The sequence below is a fragment of the Lupinus angustifolius genome, chromosome LG12 (assembly GCF_001865875.1).
Source record: "Lupinus angustifolius cultivar Tanjil chromosome LG12, LupAngTanjil_v1.0, whole genome shotgun sequence".
NCBI classification, from domain to species: Eukaryota; Viridiplantae; Streptophyta; class Magnoliopsida; order Fabales; family Fabaceae; genus Lupinus; species Lupinus angustifolius.
In genome coordinates, this window is record NC_032020.1 from 13,644,888 (window position 1) to 13,666,795 (window position 21,908).

Consider the following 21,908-nt stretch of genomic DNA (forward strand, 5'->3'; position numbering starts at 1 on the left):
CCGGTGGCAGTAGGAAAAAACATGGGGCACCAAAACCGTGGGAAACTTTAATTGGTCATATATATTTTTATAACAAATAGTATACTATAACTGACTAATTACATTCGAAATTATTCTTCCCAACAAATATCGTTCAAATTAATCAAACTTTTAACTCTTTAGTATATTTGAAGATTTAGTAGAATCTTATACTACTTAACTAACAACTTATTAGGTCTTTAATTAGTACCCAAAAAATTGATAAATTTTTTAATTAGATAAAAAAATTTATTGGTAGGAAAAATATTGGTATCAATATAACTGCTAATTTGGGCAAAGCCCATAGGACCTGCCCATAAATAATGGATAAGCAAGACATGACATAATAAAAAATATTTGTTTTAGGAGTGGGCTTTTGTAATGTGTAAGGCAGAACTTGTATATATTATAATCTTAATTATTTAATGTTTCGTTTTGATTTTTTATTCTACTTAAAAATATGTAATGTTAAACTGTTTTGACCTGGGCATTCTTATGTACTTTTATAAATATGACACCGACATAAGATTGCATTTTTAAATTTTATGTATTATTATTTTATTTAAATTTTATAGTAGACACCCAAAAGCCTATTTTGTATATATTTAAAGCAGACTGAACATAACATTTTATGTCATTTTACAAAAATAAACATTCCCATCACCTAATTTAGACAAACAGTCCACGAGGATGGCAGTCACTAGCCCAAATTAGCAATGCAAGGTATGAGTCTAAAAACGATTCTTTAGGTTGGTTTTATGGAAAACGGGCAATGCATGCGGTTACACTCACATTTTTATGGACAAGGTATATAAATTGTTGGTTAGATAAAATTATTTATGTTAAAATTTTAATTATTAAATATTTTTCTGACCAATCATATCTTCTAATATATAGAGTAACACAAATAAGTGAAACAATAGATGTGTATCTATAAATTTAACTCATTTACCTGTTTCATAATGTCTGTTTGCCCGCCACCCCTAACATTTCTATTTGGCAATACGGGCAATCTAAATGCATAATTTAAGGAAAAGTATTTGTTTAACTTCATATAAAATATTAAATTTTGTTTAACTTTATATAAAATATTAAAGTTTTTGTTTATTTTTCTTTTTAACTACTTCTTTTTATTTTATTTAATAATGTTCATGAGCATTCTGTTAGCCCATTTTAAAACATGAAGGACATAAAACAAAAATTTATTAAAATATTTGCGCAAAGAATCTGACAAAACAGTAGGGCGGCTCATTTTTTCAAGTCTAACTTTAAGTTGCTTTCGTGCTCTATTTAGTTTTCCACCTTTTCTTTCGTGTGTGCGGCAGTGTGCCAATGTGTGTGGGCATGTAAACTTGTCTAAAGCCCAGTAGTTGATAATGGTGTTTTTATGTGTGCTTTAACAATTTATAATTGGTTGATGGTTTAAAAAATATATATTAATGAAACATGAGTAAATTATGTTGTATTGGAAATATATAATATTAAATTTGATAGTAATTATATACTCTAAAAATAATTATTTATAAGATAAACATTCAATTACAAGTGTTGCATTTAAAATCTTATAAACAAAATTAAAATGAAAAATAATAATAAATATATATTCATGCATCTAATAATAAGCTAATAACCCACAGGAGATTAGAACAAAATATTCTGAAAATAAAAATACAGACTTGTTCATTATTTATTAAATTAAGTTTAATAAATAAACATAATAAAAATATAGTTTAATATATAAAAGGAGTACACCGCAAGATTTTCTTGATGACAGGGAAGCTGCCAAACTTTTATATATGATTTGTCTGTATTGGTACTTCCTCTTAGCGAGTTTGGATCTAGAAAGTGATGAAATCGAGGTTCTAAATTAGGTTCACCAAGGGACCACTAACTACTCTTCATGTTTCCAAAGGGTTAAACAAATATATTTATCACAAAGTAATTTGTCTTTGGCTCCCCGATATTGCTAAATTTGATATAACCATTTTCAAATATTAGAGTTAAAATCCAAAAAATACAAAATCAAAGTAAGATTCCAAATCCTCTGCATATATTAAGTAATTAATTTATCTATATGTTAAAAAACTAATTATAGGGGAATGAATAGGACAGTCAGAGTAACCCCACGCCTCCTTATATTATAAATCAGATCAAATTTATATGAATGGTAAGTTAATAATGTGGTTGAACTAACACACATATTATTCAACTGGTCGAACTAACAGACATATTATTGAAAAGATCTATATTTGGTTGGGGTTGTTATTAGCTGAAAATTATAATCCCATGAGTGATTATCAACCACAATATCATGGAAGCTGACAAATCTGGTCAATATTTATAATAATAACCATTCATGGAATATGGAATAGGAGCATTTATTAAGGAAGTGGAACCTTATCCCTTCCTAACCTTGAAAGAGGTAGTGGAGTGACCACTGATTCACAGGGTGGAACCTTTCCTATCGTAGCTACAATGAATGGAGCCAATTTATTAGAGGAGAAAGAAGTTGCAATGCTAATTTTTATTTAATAAAGTGCTAACCAAACTACCTTCACATGCTTTGCTGTATAAAAAGAAGCATACTAGTAGAAATTTACACCACGGGCATCACTATATCCAAAAGTATATGCTCAATAATAACCAAAAAAATGTATATGTTCAACGTTGTTTTCGACATTACACAAAGGCATGTGACAATCAGTTTTAGACAGAAATAGGACTCGACACGACCTGTCTATATGCCTTTGGAATAGAATCTCATCACTATTGCCTTCAATAAACTACGAGAGGGTGGAACGTGAACCAACCAGTTTCAACTCAATTTTGATTTAGAGGTGATTTTAGGGAGAAACATTTGTATAGAGACATACATAACATATTTAGATAAAAGTGCATTTATGTTTTTTTGGTCTTATTATTTAAGAATAAATTTTAATTTAATTAAATTCATAATGGATTGTCAAGATTTTATTGATTATCTCTAAATACATATGTTTATATTTTTGTATGGACAGCATTTGAATGCCTAATGTAGTCGGCAGCATGTGACTACCTGCATTAATTGTGATTTGTTGCAACCCACGCCACCTCTATTACCTCATGTGAGCAAGCATAAATCATTATTCTACAACGTTCATTTAATGAAACTGGTGGTAATATGAACAACTGTGGTTGGTCACTCCACGTAAGGGAGGAAGCAATGGCCCATATCTGTGTTTGATCTTGAAGCAAAGACTTTCTTTATCAAATTCTTGAGTTCTCCTTATTCAGTTTCTGGTCTCATTATCGTGCAAACGCTTTCAATTTCACTTCAAAGTCTCAATGGGAATATGGATAATTTATTGATATGAAAGGGATAAGTTAGCAACTAAATTACAATTTTGGCAAAGCTCCTATATAGGCAATAACTTTACCATATATGATACTAGTTTGATACAAGACCAATTTTTTTTTTTGAAGTGATACTTGACTAGTTCAAGCTTATGTAATTTGGTTTTTGTGACCAACTCAATAAAGTGAGTGGGACCAACCCTCAATTTTTACTAGCATGTAATTTGGAATTTCTTCCCCATGGCTTTTGATTATATTAAGTAACTGATTAGTTGGTAACTACAAAAGGGGCATCATAAAACTTTGCCATTTACTCATGCTTCCTACTAATCCTTTAATTATTCTTATCACCTTGGGCAGATGACAACTGAGATGATGGAATCCAATCATCTCCTTGAATGAAATTCTGAGCTGAATATGTCAATACATGTTCAGCAGGGATCTTGCTACTCCAGGGCACCCTCTGAGACAAATCAGAGCCAGGTCCTGAATTCTCAAATTCCCCATAGTAAAGTGTCTTGAGTGCAAAGTCACCATCCCATGGCATCCAACCCTGGGGTGTAACAAGAACTTCCAACTGACATTGAAGGAAAACTGTTCTAGAATACATCTTCCATGGTCTGCCCAAGAAATTCTTGTGCACTGTAGGTTTGCTATGATACAATGCCATATATTCCTCAGTTCCATTGATCAAGCAGTTCTGGAAAACAAACCCTGTGGCCTGTGCGGGGTCTGTCCTGCCATGTGCTGTGACAGCGTTGTTCTCACCTTTCTCAGGCTTCACTTGTCTCGGACGAACTAAGATTTGGCAATCTTGGAAAACTGAAGCAGAGTTGCCAAAGATGAAGTCCACATTGCCTTCGATGTGGCATGATTTATAAAATTGGCGCAGCGAATGAGCATAAAGGGTGTCTTGGTTGCCTAAGAATTCACAATTCTCAATGATGGAAAGATCACTGTCTAATCTGAATGCCACTGCTTGATGAGCATCAGGACCTGCTGTGTTTTCTATTGTAAGGTCCTTTGCCATGAATCCATCGCCAAGAACCGCTGCACAAATAATTCAGTAAATCAATCTTTAGGAACACAACCATGCATGGATGTCATTCTAATCAAGTTATTGTTGATACAAATTTGTGGCCAATGAAAAGTGAAGTTTTATTGAACATATAATAAATGGTGGAAAGCAGATAAATCAAAATAAGTATGTGCTATAGGAAACTCATCTTATATTTCAATTATTGTAGTTTGATACACAAAACAAGTATCTCACTCTCTCCTGTCAGAAAAGGGCTACCAAAAAGGGTTTTTTATAGCTCCTAACAAACAATTATTATTTAAACTAAGTACACACATTTTTGCACATTATTCTTTCAATAGAATTCCTAACAATCACCACTAGCCCATGAATACATCAGGATTTCTATACATACAAACTGTCCCACGTCCACAAGGCATACAAACTGTCCCACGTCCACAAGGCAATTGGACATTTTGTTTCTATCACATGGAAATAAGCCAAAAATAATCCTCAACCAACATCACTTCATTGGGTTTTTCTTCGGAAGAAATAGATACTCTTCAAAGTTTTAAGAAACGGCATTTACTGAAAAATGTTGAAATTCAGTTTTATGAAAAAATTGTTGTAAAGAAAAAATAAGCTCGAAAAAAGAATATTAACAATTATTTTGTACAATTAAATATCCAAATATTTAAAGTAAAATAATCCTCCAAAGTAAGAGAAGAGTTAGTTTCAGTTATTTTTTCAATAAACATTTCAGTAAAACTCAGTCGATTTAACATAAGGAAAATGATCCAGGATTGCTCTTGGAAAAATAAGAAGTCCAAAATGTTAAAAAAATAAATCAAATGGCAATTAAATTAATCATTTTTGGATTAAGTTCTAAGAGTAATTTAACCCCTATTAATGAACAAATTGACTAAGGCATATCTTGTTTTTTTTTTGTCAAACTCATATTTTGCAGTTTTCAGAACTAAATACGTTACCCGATGAGCTTATTTTGCAAGCAACATGGGTCTTTATTTCAACATTGTTCAGCTTCATATTTCTTCAAGGGGGGTAATAATAGTAATAATACTAACTAAATGGTACCCAAAAGCCGCATAACAAAAAATCACTTTTAGCATTTCCAAAGATTCCGAACTAACTTTTAATTATTATTTGATATATTAAAAAAACTCACCGACTGTGGCGGAATTATAGGTAGTCATCCCAGCCACCCCCACATTCGCAGAGCCAGTAATCACCGTCTTCCCCATTCCGTCACCCAAAAACACCACATTCCCTTTCTCTAACGGAACCCTAACGGTCTCTTTATAAACCCCTTCCTTTATATATATCACAAATCTCTTCCCCTCACCGCCGTTAACGTTATCCGGCGCCTTATTAACTGCTTCCTGAACCGTCTTCAAACACCCACTTTCCTCTCCCTTACAAACTGTAACATCCGCATTTGACTTATCGGGAAATTCGGTTACGGGTCGGGACCCATAACCCGACCCGATTGTCCCCCAAAACCCGTCACGCTCTGTCGTTGGCGGTTTCCATGACGCGGTGTCGTTTCCAAACGCGTCGTAGTTAAACGCCATGCTGAGCGCGTTGCTGTTGAGCGTGGACAGTGAATCGAGGAACGACATCGTTTCGCCGACTTGTTTTGTGTCGTTGGCGTACTTGAGGGAGTTCCAGCAATCGTAGGTGTAAGCGAGTGCGGCGCTGAGCCAGGCGCGTGCGTCTTTGGTCTTGCCACGTGGCAGGGACTCGTCGGCGAGGGAAATGCGACGGTTGGAGTTGTGGAGGAGTTCCAGGCAGGTGGTGGCGGCGACTGTGCGGTTTTTACTGTCTGCGGAGGCGTCGAGGAGGGATTTGAGCATGGTTAGGGCGGTGGCGAGATTGGTGGAGGAGAGGGCCATGGCGGCTTGGAGGAGCTGGAGGGAGGTCGGGTTTGGTGGAAGTGAGGATTGAGAGAGAGAGGATTCGCATTGTAGAGGGTTGTGAGTGGCTTTGCAGGCTTGTTGTATCGCCGGCGTGGCGGTGGTAGCGATGAAGGGTGATGGTTTTGGTGCATGGTGGTGGTAGTGGTGGTTGGTGGCGGAGGAAAGAGTGAGGAAGAGGAGAAATGAGAGTAAGTAAAAAGAGGACATTGTTAATAAAAGTGGGATTGTGAGTTAGATGGTTATGGTGGAGTTTTTTATAAGTGAAAGTGGTGAATGGTTAATGATTTTTTTGTCTTCTGAATTGGGAATAGTGGTGATTCACTTTCGGTAAATGATAAACTTATTAATTTTTCTTTGAAGTGGGGTTTGGTCACGGGTCTAATGTAGGTGTGAGACAGATTGGACTTGTCCCTAGCTTGCATTAAAATAAGGAAAACATCCACGATCATGTAAATGTTATTGCACAATAAAATATAGAATATAATATCTGATATCATAAAAATTTATACATAAATATTAAGAATTCATAATTAATAAATATAAATAGATCATATATTAATAATGTATAAAACTTGATGATATATACATTTTTTTCCTCCTAAAAATAATGCCAAAATCACATAAATAAATATCATTTGGAACCAAGTGAAAGTTACATCAACCAACTTGTCCACAACCATTACAATTCAGCTTTAAATCATAAACCAAAATCAATTAGTCCAAAATAGTAAATAAAGTGCTTTAAATGAAGCATTTAAGTCATAAACCAAATCCAAAAACAATAAGGTGGCATCTAAATCTACAATCATGATCCAAATTGTTCATATACTAAATAAAAACATTAATTTAGCAACCAAAAATTTCTAGAAATATCTCACTCTTGCGAGATATGGAAAAAAATACATTTCGCAATTATTGAGTTTAATATAATGAATGAATGTTTTAAAGTAGAGAATATTGAATGAATTACCTTAAAATATACAACATCATCATGGGGAGGCATGCCAATTGCCAAATACCGGTGAAGATTGCAAGTGTGATTTCAATGCATTGGTAAAGAAGGATGTCATAATAACCTAATTGTAATGTGGCATAATATTTTATATGTTATAGAATGCCTTGGACTTGTAGACAACTCGAGGAACCTTTGTTCATGAAGGACACCTAGATATCATTTATCTTGTAATTAGTAAATCATACCACCCAAGTTGTACCATTAGTGTTGGATGAGGCATAATAGAGATCCTCTATCCTAAGAATTCTGTTTCTTTTTATTTTTATCTAATAAATGTATTCTAAGTAATGTAATTTTATTTTTATATTTCTTCCATTTAATTGAATGATACATTTTAATTGACTTGTGAATGAGGACACAAACCCAGAAAAAGATCTCCATATGCCCAAAATAAGAGATTGCAAGATATCTTAGGAAAGAGGTGGCTTAGCAAATTACCCACAAAATGGTAGCTTTGGCACCAAAAAGAAAAACTCAAGTGTCCAACCATCCGTCAATGTAAGTACTAAGGGTTCATGTGCTAATTAACACCATCCCGATATGGAGGAGGATACAAATACGTGTCACATATATATTGATTATTATCATAATCACATCTTAATGGCATTGGAGAGAACATACAATTTGGGGAATACCTTATATCTTGTACATATGTGAGGGTAGAAGTTATAGATGTTGAATGTAATGATGGTCAAGACCTCGTGTCCATTGTATTTGAAGTATTTTAAGGATTTCTTTCTATAAGTTTTTAAGGGTTGTTTTACCCACAATATAGTTATTGAATATGTAGTTAAGTTGGTTAGTGTTATTGTTTGTTTATCAAGCAATCCATTCTACTACTTGTAAATTGTATAGAAGTGTCCTTTGAGGTTCTGAATAATCAATGAAAATCATATTGAATTACACCAAATATTAATATGGTATTAGAGCTCTCAAGTTGAGAGGCTCTGCTGTTGCACACTCACCTATTCTTTTTTTTTCTCTTTTGTTTCCCATCTTCTGTGATTTTCATGTCCATGTTCAACTTTTACACCATTGTAATCAATCTTATTCCCTTACATTGGTTCAATGGTAATCAAGACGTTAGAATCTAGCTTGAAAGCTCTAAGAAGTCCCTAAAGAATGAGGTAAGGAAGTCGGAGGATACATTTATGCAACTTCAAGAAATTCAAGAATCTTCTGCCATGCATTAAGGTCATATTACTCATTTGTTCCACCACAGATCCTAGATAATTAAAGCAAGTTTTTCTCTTTCATCCCATTCACTTGGATTGAGAGTGATCCTAAACTGATTGCAAATCCACAAATGATGAAGTTACATTCCTTTGTTACCAAGATTCACAAGGTTGACACACTTGTATCATACAAGGATGATGAACAAGATGAACAGTGAATATCCTTATTTTCTTCAGCCACTGCAATTTCTTCATATGTCTTGAGTGGAAACTTTTTTGTGATCTTTGTATTCACATTGTTAGATATGTATTAATGTGTTATGTGTGTCAACATGGTAGTGGTACTAGTAATCATTCAAAGCATTCAATCTGCATCGAAGAACGGAAGTCATAGCAATTATGTTTTCTTATTGCAATCAATTCAAGAAGAGGAAGAAGAAGACTGAATGTATTTCCAAGAACATCCAAGAACTCATCAACTTACTCCATTTCAACCATACTCTATTTCTTACTCCTTCCTCATACACACAACATCATCATAGTGTAAAAGTATGACGCTTCAACAATGCAGAACCATGAGATTCCATGGAAATATGGTCAAGATTTCTAACCAAGAACATAACCAAGTGATTGAGAACTCAATCACATTAGGATTGAGATTCCGATCTATCGCTTTGTCATGGCTTCAAATCAAGATTTCAAGCTGGAGTCATTAACATTTACTATCCAGCTTGAGGGGAGCTATTAGAAGTATTTTAAGGGTTTCTTTCTAGAAGTTTCTAAGGGTTGATTTACCCACAATATAGTTACAATGTAGTCATTGGATAGGTAGTTAAGTTGGTTAGTGTTATTGTTTGTTTATCAAGCAATCCATTCTATTACTTGTAAATTGTATATAAGTCCCCTTTGGGGTTCTAAATAATCAATGAAAATCATAATGAATTACAATAAATGGTAATACATTGAGAAGGTTCAAATTTCTAATTCATCTTCCATAGGTGGATGAATTAGAAATTTGGATGTCTTTATAGCAAAAAATGCAAACTTCAGAAAAAACTCAGATCAAAAGTTTTTACACCATTTCCTTTTCATGTTCTGAAAATAAAAAAACAGATGGTTACTTCATTAAATCTTTTTTCTTTTCTGCACCAAGTATAAAAATGATGTAAAAGTCTTAATATACAAATATGACTACTCTCTTAATTATTGGTGAGTACTCCAATTAATAAGTTTTATTAAAAAAAATCATTGAATGGAAACATAATTGTTTTTCTCTCATTTTAAAAATTAACTTTTGAACACATAAAGTCTACATGTTAATAAGGAGGGCTGAAGTTATGAGGTTCGCATATTTATCTATTCATTTACATGTATAAGTTCTTTCACAAGGATTGTAAACTTCTATATATAGAGCCATAAAAAATAGCACATTCCAAAAAAAAATTACATTAACATGTATTTCTTGCTCTTTTTGTAATAACTTTAATAAACTAACGACATTTATAAGTACCCCTACAAGCAACATATTTTATTTTTAAATTATAGGAAGTTAAAAATATGAAAACATATCGCTATTTTTCTCATTTAAGTTTTTCTCCTAATGTTGAAGAGAAAGCTAAAATAATGCACGTGTCGCACTATTTTTCTTTCCATAATACAATCGGAAATGATTCTTTTATTTCCATTCCTTTCGTTACTTCACTTTTCATTCCAACTAAACATATTATGAATGTTCAACCCACATCTCCTTTGTCCTCCAAATTTTTTTTATCCAATCTGGCAGCCAAATATCCACGAGCTTCGTCTTCAAAGATGGGAAGAAAATAGAGCATTTAAGCAAACAAGGAAAAAGAGACATGTTCCACTCAAGGTCTATAGAAAACCGTTTAGAGTAAACGTAAATCCATGCTTTACAGTCTTATTTATTATTTGTAATCATAAGATGGGAAAGTTAGTGGTACATGATGAGAATCACATATCGGTATTCATGTTCTATTCGGTGTACCAAATCAATTATAAAGCTCCGTTCATTTATAAAAAAATTATAAAAACATAAATTAATATTTTATGAAGTTTAATTAGTCCGGGACAAGAAGATAGAAAAATTATGGGACAAGGTGATCCTTGTCTAGTGATACAATACTAAGATTAGGATCACATGTTCCTAATGATGTTTCATTTCATGTCCCATACTAATCAAAATGTGATTTTTTGTTATTTTTTATTTTAGATTTTTATTTTATTCACTTGACAAAATGTGACAGGCTTCGAACACATAATAAGACAAAGTTTAGAACAGATTTTCTTTTCCACAATACTCTGACTAGTTTTATGACATTAGTTATAAAATATAAATATTATTTAAAGTCATAAGGTGCTGCTATTTTTATTCTATCTATTTTGTAGGTGATTTTTTAAAATTTGAAATTTGTGGAAATTATGTTCTAATACTACCTATTTAATTCAATGTCAATATAACTAAAATTTTAAAAGTGTAATATTTAATTCACTAATAATGTAATGATTTATACATAATTAATATATTATCTATCATTCGTTTGTATTAATTTTATACAACAATTAATAATGAGTAAAAATAAATAGTAGATGATGCAATGTTAGTATATATATATATATATATTTGAATTAGTTAAAATGAAATTTACTTTATATTGAAAATTTCAATTATTAAAATGATTTGTTTATGAAATATATGCAGTCATCTACTATTTATGTATTTATGTTTAAATATCATTGAATTTTAGAAAAAGAAAATGATACAAATGAATGATAAATGATATAGTGATGATATATATTTCTATACAATGCATGCATAGATAATTAGATACATAGTAAGTTTTAGCGAAATTACAAAATCATCCTTCTATTTTTTACGCATACAAAAAACCCCATAATTTATAATATTATTGTAATTTATAAATATTTATATTATAGATATTACTATATTTTTATTCAAAGTTCATAACATAATATTTATTATCTATCATTTATTATAAGTTGTTTTGTAAAATAATTTTCACCTAAGCTTATTACCAAGCTAACGGTCCCAAAATAGATAAAAGAAATAATAAATAAGGATGACAAAAATATCTACCCGTATGTACTCATTAAAATACCCGCACTTATAAAAATAGCTTATGGATGAGAGCGGATATACGCATATTTATAAATTTATTTTTTATTTACATAATTTATATATATTAAATTTTTATTATTATTTTATAATTATATATTATCTATTTTTGTATTATTTTATAATGAGTTCTAGTTATTAAAATATATGATATGTTTAACATGTGCATAAATTTTATTATCAGTATAATAATTATTTTATATGTATTGGTTATTATAAAATATATAAATATATATTGAAACCTAAAAATATGTGGTACCCGTAAATACGCGCTACTCATGTGTACCCATAAATTGTCAGGTATGGGTGCGGGAGAGCAAAACTCTTGTCCGTTCTGCCCCATTGCAATCCCTAATAATAAGGAAAAGCGGGTAGTCCGAATGCATCTGGATAAATCCAGTATGAGCCCGATTTTCATATAGCTCGGTCAGGCTAGACTAAAAATCCTTATTCAATAAAAAAGTGTCTAAGATTACATTCAAGCCATATAAACTTTCGGACGTTGACAAACCAGCTCGATCGTGTCGACCCGTTTTGACACCTCTATGTTGAGGTAGTTTGTGTTATGTATGTATAAAAATCCAGAATCTAAATTTAATATAATAATAATGTTATTATTCTTATTAAAACTAATGTCAAACAATATGTTTTTGATTTAATTTTATTGTGGTCATGTAAATGATTCTTATAACTCTATTTTATTAAAAACAACCATAAGATATATACAATTTGTATTCCAATCACATAATAAGTCTTCAAATATTAAGGCCTAGAATTAATTTACTTTATTTAAGAATTTATATTTTATGAGTAAAAGAGAATATAATGAACTTCTAATTTATTAAAAAATTATAACTCCATAATTATCTTTTAGTTATTGAAATAATGATTGAAGGAAATACTTATACTTATTTTATTAAGGATATTCCAATTAACAAATTTCATTAATGTTATTTCATATTTTGAATCAAATTAGGAAATATCAAATTATTATCCTCATTATAACGTTTATTTAATTTATATTTTGTGTGAATTATTTTTTATTTATATGCTACTATCATTATTTTATTTAATTAAAATATAACACACAAAAATATAAGTCCTTTTATTAGGAATGTATAAAAATAACTACTCAAATATGAGAGTCTTTCTACTATTTTGATTAAAATTATCAAGAAAAAAAATTCTGTCAAATTCTAATATATTTTGTTTTTCAAATAGATTAAAAACGTTATCTCATTTAAATAGGTCACCAAATCATTCAGTATGTCAAACTAAGATATAACAATAGTGTTAAAATTAATACTCAATGATTTAAAACATAATTAGTATATTTAAAACTACAAATTAATACAAGTACACATAAGATCAATTATAAAATTAAGAGTTTGTATATAAATCGAATACTATAAAACATAATGAGCCACAATTTGAAATTAATATAATAATAGTCTTATTTTTATTAAAATTATTACTCGAATAAATATGCCCTTCATTTGATTTTTTTATTATGTAATTGATTCTTTTACCTCTATTTTATTAAGAACAATTGTAATATATACAAATTTGTATTATTAAAACACATATTTGATTTATATTTTTTTTGAATTAATTTTTATTCTTTAAATTCAGACAATATTCACTGTAGATATATTTTGTTTGGGGTTTAGTGCTTGCTTTTAAATTCTAATATTGCAATGTTACTATTACAATATTAAAATAATAATAACAATTATTATCCTCAAATTATTTAATTAAAGGATAATAATGGTAGATATATCCGAGGGAAATATAATTATTTTTATTAGGAATATGTAAAAATAACAACTCAATTATGAGAATCTTCTTATTATTTATATTAAAATTATTAAAAAAATATCATATCAAATCTTAACATAATGTGTTTTCTACTTCAACATTTATATACTAAGTTATTATTTTTCATAAATCTGATTAGTCTTTTATTTCAAATTCATGAGGTTAAATATAAAATAACAACCTCCAAGGTTACACTATGATATTTAACATACACAACAGTTATTTCCCTTCTACTATACAATCTTCAAATTCAATTCTTTAAACTCATGCCAACAATAAAACATTTGCACAGGTATCCTACTAGTATTTATTGAAACCTAAAAACTCGTGGGGTATCCGTAAATACTCACTACCCATGAATGTACTCATAAATTGTGCGGGTATGGGTACGAGAGAGCAAAACCCATGCCCATTCTGCCCCGTTGTAATCCCTAATAATAAGGAAAAGTGGGTAGTCCAAATTCATCCGGGTAAACTCAGTCTGAGCCCAATTTTCATATAGCTTGGTCAGGTCGGGCTAAAAATCCTTATTCAATAAAAATGTCTAAGATGACACTCAAGCCCTATAAACTTTTGGGCTTTGACAAACCAGCTCGACCCGTTTTGACACCTCTATGTTGAGGTAGTTTGTGTTATGTATGTATAAAAATCCAGAGTTTTTTGTAGGGCTGGAAACGAGTCAAACCAGAGTTCAGTTCGGTTCAGCTATATAAGGATTGACTCAGTTCGAAACTCGACTCGAGTTCGATCGAGTTATTTTTTTACCTCGAATTCGACTCAGTTAAAGTTCGTGAACTGTTCGGTTCAGTTCGAATAGTTCATTTGAACAACTCAAATAATTAATTAAAATTTAGAAAAATATTTTAAAAGGTTATATATATATATAAATATAATCATTTCTATATATATAATAACAATAAATATAAAAAATAATGTAAGAGTCATAATAAACATAAATATATATATATATATATATCGAGCTAGCTCATGAACCTAACGAGTCGAACTATATCTAACTCAAGTTCGACTCGTTTATTTAACGAACTTAATTTCTAGCTCAAGTTTATTTAACCAAGTTTATCGAGCTAAATAATAAATCGAGTTTCGAATGAATATCGAGTTGGTTCGGTTCATTGTCAGTCATAATTTTTTGTAAGTGTAAAAAATTGTAAATGATTTATATAATTTCATTAAAATCTAGGGGTGTGAGTATAATTACTCTTAAATATATTACTCTTGCATATCTTGTTCCAAAAGTCGACTACACAAAACAAGGTCCGGTTTGAATATATAAAAATAGAACCGGTTCCAGTAGGGGAGCGGTTCGGTCAAAGCAAAAGCCGTTGTGACCCCATTTGACTTGCTACTCACACTTCACTTCTCTTGGAAAACCCTCTGCTACTCACACCTTCCATGCTGATTTCAAATGACAAATATCACATCGCGTCTTTGTACTCAAATCTAGGGTTTCTATCTCTATAGCAGTGCTATTTTATTACTATTACTCACTCGTCAGTCCTCTTAACCTTCACCCTCTGCTTCTGATTTTAGGGTTTTGCCTTTTTAATTTAAATGTTTTATTATTTAATTTACGGTCTTGGGTTCCTTTTTATCCTTATATTTTGAAGCTTTATTTGTTAATATAGGTGTGTGAGTCGTGTGTATTTTTTAATTTCTATTGTCATATCTTTAATTATGGTTGGAGTATTGTGAATGAGGATCGATTAATGCTTTATCGGAAGTTCTTCTTCTTCTTCTTCTTGATAGGTGTTTGTTTTGGACTAATAATAATTATTAGCAAAATGAGTTTCTCAGCTAATTTTGCATCATTAGGTTAGACACACTCACTCCGATTGTTCCTTTATGAGAAATTACCTTTAATACTTCTTCGCTTGTCCACATGTTGTAGTACAAGAATAAGATTTATATGATAAAACTCCTTTGAAGTGAGCTTATGTGAAAAATGAACAAATAAGGGTTATCGAGCCTTAAGATCTTTAGTGGGTTAAAACTAATAATGCATTTACTGTGAGCCTTGGTGAAACTTTAAGGTTGCTGCTTTGTTCGCTGCTTCATTTCCCGAAACAGCCTCTCTCCGCCTATGGAGTAAGGTTGCATAGATCTACCATCCCCAAATCCTACTGAATGGGGTCCGGGGCACTGGGTCGCACCTGTATTCCTGATCATCTTAGGGGAGTTTTTCATACTTTCATAGTTATTCACTTCTAGATGGGTCACATAGAAACCAAGATATTAGGTGGTAGAGTTGGGACTTTCATCTATGATTTAGTTCAATGTATATCAGTGGCAGTGAGTGCTAATATTAGATGCAACTTTGTGCAGCATTTCATATGATCAATGCATAGAGGTGTTACGGAGTTCACTCATACCTGCTGTAAATATGTTTGCAATGGCATTTTCATCACATGTAATATTAGATGGTTTACACATTTACCAATCTTTATTGGATTGTCTCTGAGGGGGGAATGTTTCAACATATTTTGAGATAGCAGCATAAACCACTGGTCAGTTCAAGAACTGTATAGCGTGTGCTGCCTTAGTTTTACTCTAACCACAAGTTACCAATTTGAGTCAAGAACAAGCGTAGCAAAAAAAAATAATGCAATACAAGTTGTAGCTTTGATCTACTTTGTTGGTGGCTACTTGCGAGGTTGTCAACCTAAGTAGGATTGGGAGTCATATATGTAAAACATAGGATCGTGTTAGTAACACGATTCATAAGACCCTACAAAAACATAAATGAGTCACAGTTAGATGAGGCTTTACTCAGTTTCTTGGAAAATGGGCCAACTTGCAAAAACAGCAACTCATCAGATTGCTGAAAGTTGCACGGTTTCAGCTATCCTGCAACCTTACCTGTCGATCACACCACACGTTCATCTGCACAAATTTTGACTGGGATTGAGATTGCAGACGTTGATGAAAATCATTCTTGATCTTGACTAACGTGGCTACTTTTTAGTGTTGCTGAATCTTATAGGTGTTGTAAGATGCTGTACCAATTTAATATCATTTGTTTTAATTATAAATCTGCCATTCATTTGCTAACTTTCTTTTTAAATTTCCTAGCATGCCATACTCTGTTAGCGAAGAAAAGTGTTAGAAAAATGAGGGTATATTTCAGGTTTTTGATTATTTTGTTTTTATTTCAGAGCACACTGCATTAATTAAAATAAAGCTTCAAGGCTTGAGAAGCGAGATGAGTGGAAGTGGCACAAAGCGCTATTCAAAGTGGGATTTGAGAGATGAACTTGAATATGCACATGATAGTAAGCAAGTGTGGTCCTCTGCAGATATTGCTGGCAATAATAGTTCAAAGTCATCCTATATGGAAAAAAATGATAGGTTAAAACCCAGAATGGGATTGTCAAGTAAGGAACCTTTTTCAAGAGGCAGAGGTTCAAATAAGGATGATATTTTGAATAAAGACTACAGAGTCTCGGATGCAACTATTGCAGATGGAAGTCACAGCATGAAGATGTCTCCAGGGTTTGAGGAAAGGAAACACAAGAGACATAGTCAGTCCCCAAAAAATGATCTCAGAAGGTCTGACAGGTTTTTTTCTTTGACCCTATTTTTTTAAAAGTGTAGAAAAGTTTAATCAATGGTTGTTTATGAGAAACTTTTTTATAAACAGTCCTGCCATGCATATTATCATATACTAACATTTTGTAAATATGCTCTTATGTTTCTATGAAGCTCTTGCACTTCAATCGAGGAGCTGTGTGCACTCACGAGAATGCTCTAACACCTCTGAGTTCTGATTAATACTGTTGAGAATCTAAATTAATCACATACTAGATACTTTATTTGCATGTTGAGACACATTTCAACTTTATCTTAGTCATAATCTTCCATTTTCTTGATGTCCTTTTGATGATCTCGTGATGTTTAAATGCTTTTAACTTGACAATTTATGCAACCTCTACTACTCGTTTACTCCTATATTAAAACTTTTAAATTCTTGAGAAAAGCTCAGAAGCTGAGGTTTTGGGTTTGTCAGTAGAAGTTGCACATAGCATGCTTTGGATTTTGCCTATTAGGATGTATCAATGTCATGTTCCGACCCTTTGTTTCAGATTGTGCTGTGTCTCATACACTCATCTCTGTTTTTATTTGTCCTCGATAACTTCTTTCTTTATGGGTACATAATTTGAAGGCCATCTTAGTATTTTTTGACTGGTTGAATTTATTATATCTTTAAGAGCAAGGTTGCTATTATTTCAAATTATATCACCTTTCCCCTAAGAAACTTTAGATCTTTGTCATGGCTGTGTGTGCGTAGTTTTCCAGATGCAGTTGGTATTATTAATTGTCTACCTTTTTTGGATGATGCCATGTCTAGGAGTAGTCGGAGCAGGAGCCCTGCACGTGGTCTTAGGTTGGATTCAGGAGTCAATGGCAGAAATAGAACGGGAGCTGGAGGATTGACACAAACATGTAGAGCTTTTGCCTCTGGGGAATGCAGAAGAGGCAGCCAATGCCATTTCCTTCACCACAATGATCAAAATTATGAGGATAATGGGGAAATTAGACGCAGGCAAGATGGAGCCCCCAAATATTTTGCTCCCCATGAGAATGGGGATTTCCTTAGGAGTGGAAGATCTAATGAAGGTTGTACTAATTTTGCAAAAGGAGGGTGTAGAATGGGGGCATCGTGCAAGTATGTGCATCATACAAATTCTGATTGCTTCAGTAAAGTTTCTGTGGATGAATCACCTAGAAAAAGGGAAATTGGTAGGAGGTGCATCGAGAATTCCTTTGAGCAGAGCAGCAGGTATGGTGTAAACCACAGTGGTGATACTCCTTGCAAGTTTTTTTCATCTGGAAATTGTCGAAATGGTAAACAATGTAGGTATTCTCATGATAGGCAAGCATGTATGAGCCCTAATAGAAGATTAAGGGATGATAGGTCAAGGAGTAATCATGGTGGAGATCAGGTGTTGGATAGACCAAAAGTGAGTGATTCAGTTAGTCATAATGAAAGGCTAAGATATGATAGATGGAGTTCAGACGGCAGTATGGCTGATTTAGATGAAGTCTGGGACCGTCCAAAACAGAATGATTTAGTTGGTGGCCCTGGTACAGTAAAGCAGGTTGAAAACAATAAAAATGAAATTTTGGGTGCCCCAGAGCTTGGATTCACTGCTCAACCATTGCGTGATGGATGGGACCATAGTTTAGATAAGAACATGCTACATTGCGAATCACCATTTTCAAGTGATGAGAAAGAAACCAACTGTTTGACATCAGAAGATACTTTTGCCAACATTCAGATTTCTCAGTCAATAGGTGCAGGCATTTGGCCTGGTGATGAGGAAATGTCTCCAGATTGGAAATATGGTGTGGGGTCTTCCAGCCATCTTGAAGTAAAGCACGGGGAGAATAAGCCACAAGTTTATCCAGGTAATCATATGCTTAATCTTCCTGTGACTATACATTCTTTGTCCATTGAAACCATTTACCGTGCTAGTGCAAAACCTAATTTTCATAGTGGTGTATTTGTGTTGACATGTCATGATAAGAGTGGCACAAACAAATCCGCTGACTTGCACATATACCTAATCTTTTCTACTGGTTCACTGCCAGGGCAAGGATTTAATCAGAATGCTCAGAATGTGAATTCTTCAAGCCGTCATGTATTTGTTCCAAGTCAACCGGAACTTTCCATTGTTCGTCCAAGAGTAGGAACTGTTGAAGGTATGCAGAACAAGGAAATATCTACTGATAAAAAGTACACTGTTGGGCCAGATATCATGGATGCAAGCATATCACAAGCTGGTTTAAGAAACCCTCCAACTCAGAACATTGTGAGTAATGAACAGCTTGCTCAACTTACGCGCCTCACAGCTTCTCTGGCACATATCCTTGGAACAGGTCAGCAGCTCCCACAAATGTATGCTCCTGTAAATTCTCATGATGCAAAGGACACTTCCTTCCCAGGCGGAACAGAAGGGTCTGGTAAGCCAGTGTCGACAACATTCATCAAGCCAGCTCCTGCTGTTGGATTCCAGAAGCAGTATGATCCAGTTTGTGATAGTATTGAGACAAAGAATGCTAATGCATGGGAAGGTCCCCCGGGCTTTTCTCCAATTAAAAAAATTGCAGAAGATGCTGTTGAGATTCTACCACTGTTGTCTAACTCAGGGAGACAAAATTTAATTCAGTTGCATCAAGGTGAAAACATTGAGGCTAATAAGGAGAATAATGAAGTGGTAGATGAAGAAATGCAGATTTCTCCATGTGATAATAAAACTAAAAAAGATAATGGTCCTTTGGGAAGCATGGACCAAAATGGTGTACATGATGAGGCCAAGAAAAAGGATGTGAAGGGGATCCGAGCATTTAAACATTCATTGGTGGAGTTCATTAAGGAGCTTCTGAAACCGACATGGAAAGAAGGTCATATTACCAAAGAAGATTATAAAGCAATTGTGAAGAAAGTCTCCGATAAAGTAACTGGCACAGTGCAGCGGTTACACATTCCTCAGACACAAGAGAAAATTGACCACTATTTATCATCATCAAAACCAAAGCTTAACAAACTTGTACAGGTCAGTGATGGTTCTCTTAAAGATTTCCATTGTATGTACGAAGGATTCCAAATCTTGTCCAAAATTTTATTTAGGTTTTGTAGACGAGCTTTGAATATGTATGCAGCTTGGAAACCATTGAATTTTCTAGAACGTTTAATTTGGATGTTGAAAGAGTTGTAGGGAAATTGTCCAAAAATATTGGATTAAGGGCGTTTTTGTTTAAGCTTAAAAGTAAGTGGTTTTAGATTGTGTAAATCAGAAGCTATTTGTGTTTGGTTAAAACCAAAATAATCAATTTTCTTTTTCTCCGTGTTATGATGTTTCTCTCTCATTTACCTCATACCATTATATAATATAAAGCTACTCAAAGTAGATTACCAAGATAATCAGAAATCTGATTAATTAGATTCTGATTATTGGAAAAATCTTCCTAAACATGTTTCATTAGTTTATAGGTGTTTTTTAAGAAAAAATAAGTGACCTTTTTGAAAACTAATCTCAAACAAGCGGACTCTAAAATTGAGCCGAGGTTTGAATAGATGTTGTACATGTAAATGAATTTGATCCTTAAATAAATGAACGGAAGATTGTACCTACAACCTTTACCTAATTATTTTGAAGTTCATAAACTATTTTGTTAATTTAACAAGTTAAGAAGGGTGGTCTAGAGGCTCTCACCTAGTGTGGTATGTGGTAGGTAGATGTACGCAACTTTACTATGAAGAAATTGTTTCCAAGATTTGAATTTGTGATCTCTTAGTCACTAAGAAGCAACCTTATCCTTGTATCAAGTCTCACCCTCATTGAAGAAGAACATCAGTTTCAAATTGAGGTTTTATTTGTTCTCGTAGGGGGAGGTTGTTGCTTTGTGATTTGATGTTCACTGGTTCCTAGGTGAGAAACATTGACAATAGGAGCCTCTTTAATTCATCAAATTCTAGCAACTGATATGTGAATATGATAAGATTAGGCCTAAGCCTAGTATTAAAAATGTGTACAGAAGGGGAAATGTGTAAGTCTAGTTAGAGATTTCCTAATTGTTACACATTTACTAAAATATCCCTAAGCAGATAGTTTGTTAGGCTTTCTATAATAGTTTGTTAGTTAGGCTATAAATAAAGAGTCTCTTGGAGGAAGGGGAGTTAATTGGGAAGTAGATTCGGATTGTTGGAATCAGGGGAAAGGTCGTGGGACCTTTTGTACATCTCAATTCTTGTTCTTCTTTCATTCTTTCTAATAATATTCTAGTTCTTCATCCCAACCAAGAATACATTGATTATTGTTTAGGGCATTGTTTTCCATTAATTCTTTTCTTTCTTCTTGTTTATCAGAATATGAGCTGCATCTTTGACCATGGTTGTTGCCGAAGATGTACCCATAACCCAACCTACCTCTTATGCCAAAATTGTTCTATACTAGTAGAAATTGTCTGTTAGCTTCTGAATTTAAATTGCATTTGGGACATTAATTGTCAAATTACCATGTCTGTGAAACTAATGACAACCGATTACTTATGGTTTTTCTATCATGGCTTATACTTATTCTCCTTGTTTGCAGGCATATGTGGAAAAGGCTCAAAAAGCTTAGTCCAAGTGTAGAAAATTGGCTCTGTAATCTCCTAACTGGTTATTTTCCTTGTTTATTGTGTTTCTGTATCCTTGCTACAAGTATTGTCCCTTTTAAGTATAATGGACAAACTTTTTAGCTAGTGTACATATAATAAACTCGTAGACATGAATTCATTTTATGTGTTACTTTCATTTTACTTTTTGATGCAAATGAGGGAAAGAAGCATATTTTCTTTTCAAAACAGTGGGAAAGAAACTTTTCATTTGTGTTTCTGCATTCTGTTGCCAAATTTCCTCCCTGGCAAGGCATCTCAA

At 32.8% G+C, this 21,908-nt stretch overlaps 2 protein-coding genes across 9 annotated transcripts; one reads left to right on the forward strand and one right to left on the reverse strand.

Moving 5' to 3' along the window:
• LOC109362635 (probable pectinesterase/pectinesterase inhibitor 51) lies at positions 3,340-6,566 on the reverse strand. Of its 3 annotated transcripts, none has more exons than XM_019608581.1 (3): positions 5,556-6,566; positions 3,735-4,401; positions 3,340-3,683 (listed from the first exon to the last, which is right to left on the reverse strand). In XM_019608581.1, exons 1-3 carry the CDS (start codon positions 6,511-6,513, stop codon positions 3,662-3,664), a joined length of 1,647 nt encoding a protein of 548 aa, XP_019464126.1. In that variant the 5' UTR covers positions 6,514-6,566; the 3' UTR covers positions 3,340-3,661. The 3 variants fall into 3 exon arrangements, with proteins under 3 accessions (XP_019464126.1, XP_019464125.1, XP_019464124.1); XM_019608580.1 differs by having other exon boundaries at positions 3,340-3,644; positions 3,711-4,401; XM_019608579.1 differs by having other exon boundaries at positions 3,340-4,401.
• LOC109362589 (zinc finger CCCH domain-containing protein 55-like) lies at positions 14,806-21,790 on the forward strand. 6 transcript variants are annotated; one of them, XM_019608486.1, is made up of 5 exons: positions 15,264-15,301; positions 16,642-17,044; positions 17,835-18,895; positions 19,079-20,043; positions 21,583-21,790. In XM_019608486.1, exons 1-5 carry the CDS (start codon positions 15,271-15,273, stop codon positions 21,610-21,612), a joined length of 2,490 nt encoding a protein of 829 aa, XP_019464031.1. In that variant the 5' UTR covers positions 15,264-15,270; the 3' UTR covers positions 21,613-21,790. The 6 variants fall into 6 exon arrangements, with proteins under 6 accessions (XP_019464028.1, XP_019464031.1, XP_019464029.1 ...); XM_019608484.1 differs by lacking the exon at positions 21,583-21,790 and having other exon boundaries at positions 17,835-18,266; positions 18,345-18,895; positions 19,079-20,333; XM_019608485.1 differs by lacking the exon at positions 21,583-21,790 and having other exon boundaries at positions 17,835-18,266; positions 18,360-18,895; positions 19,079-20,333.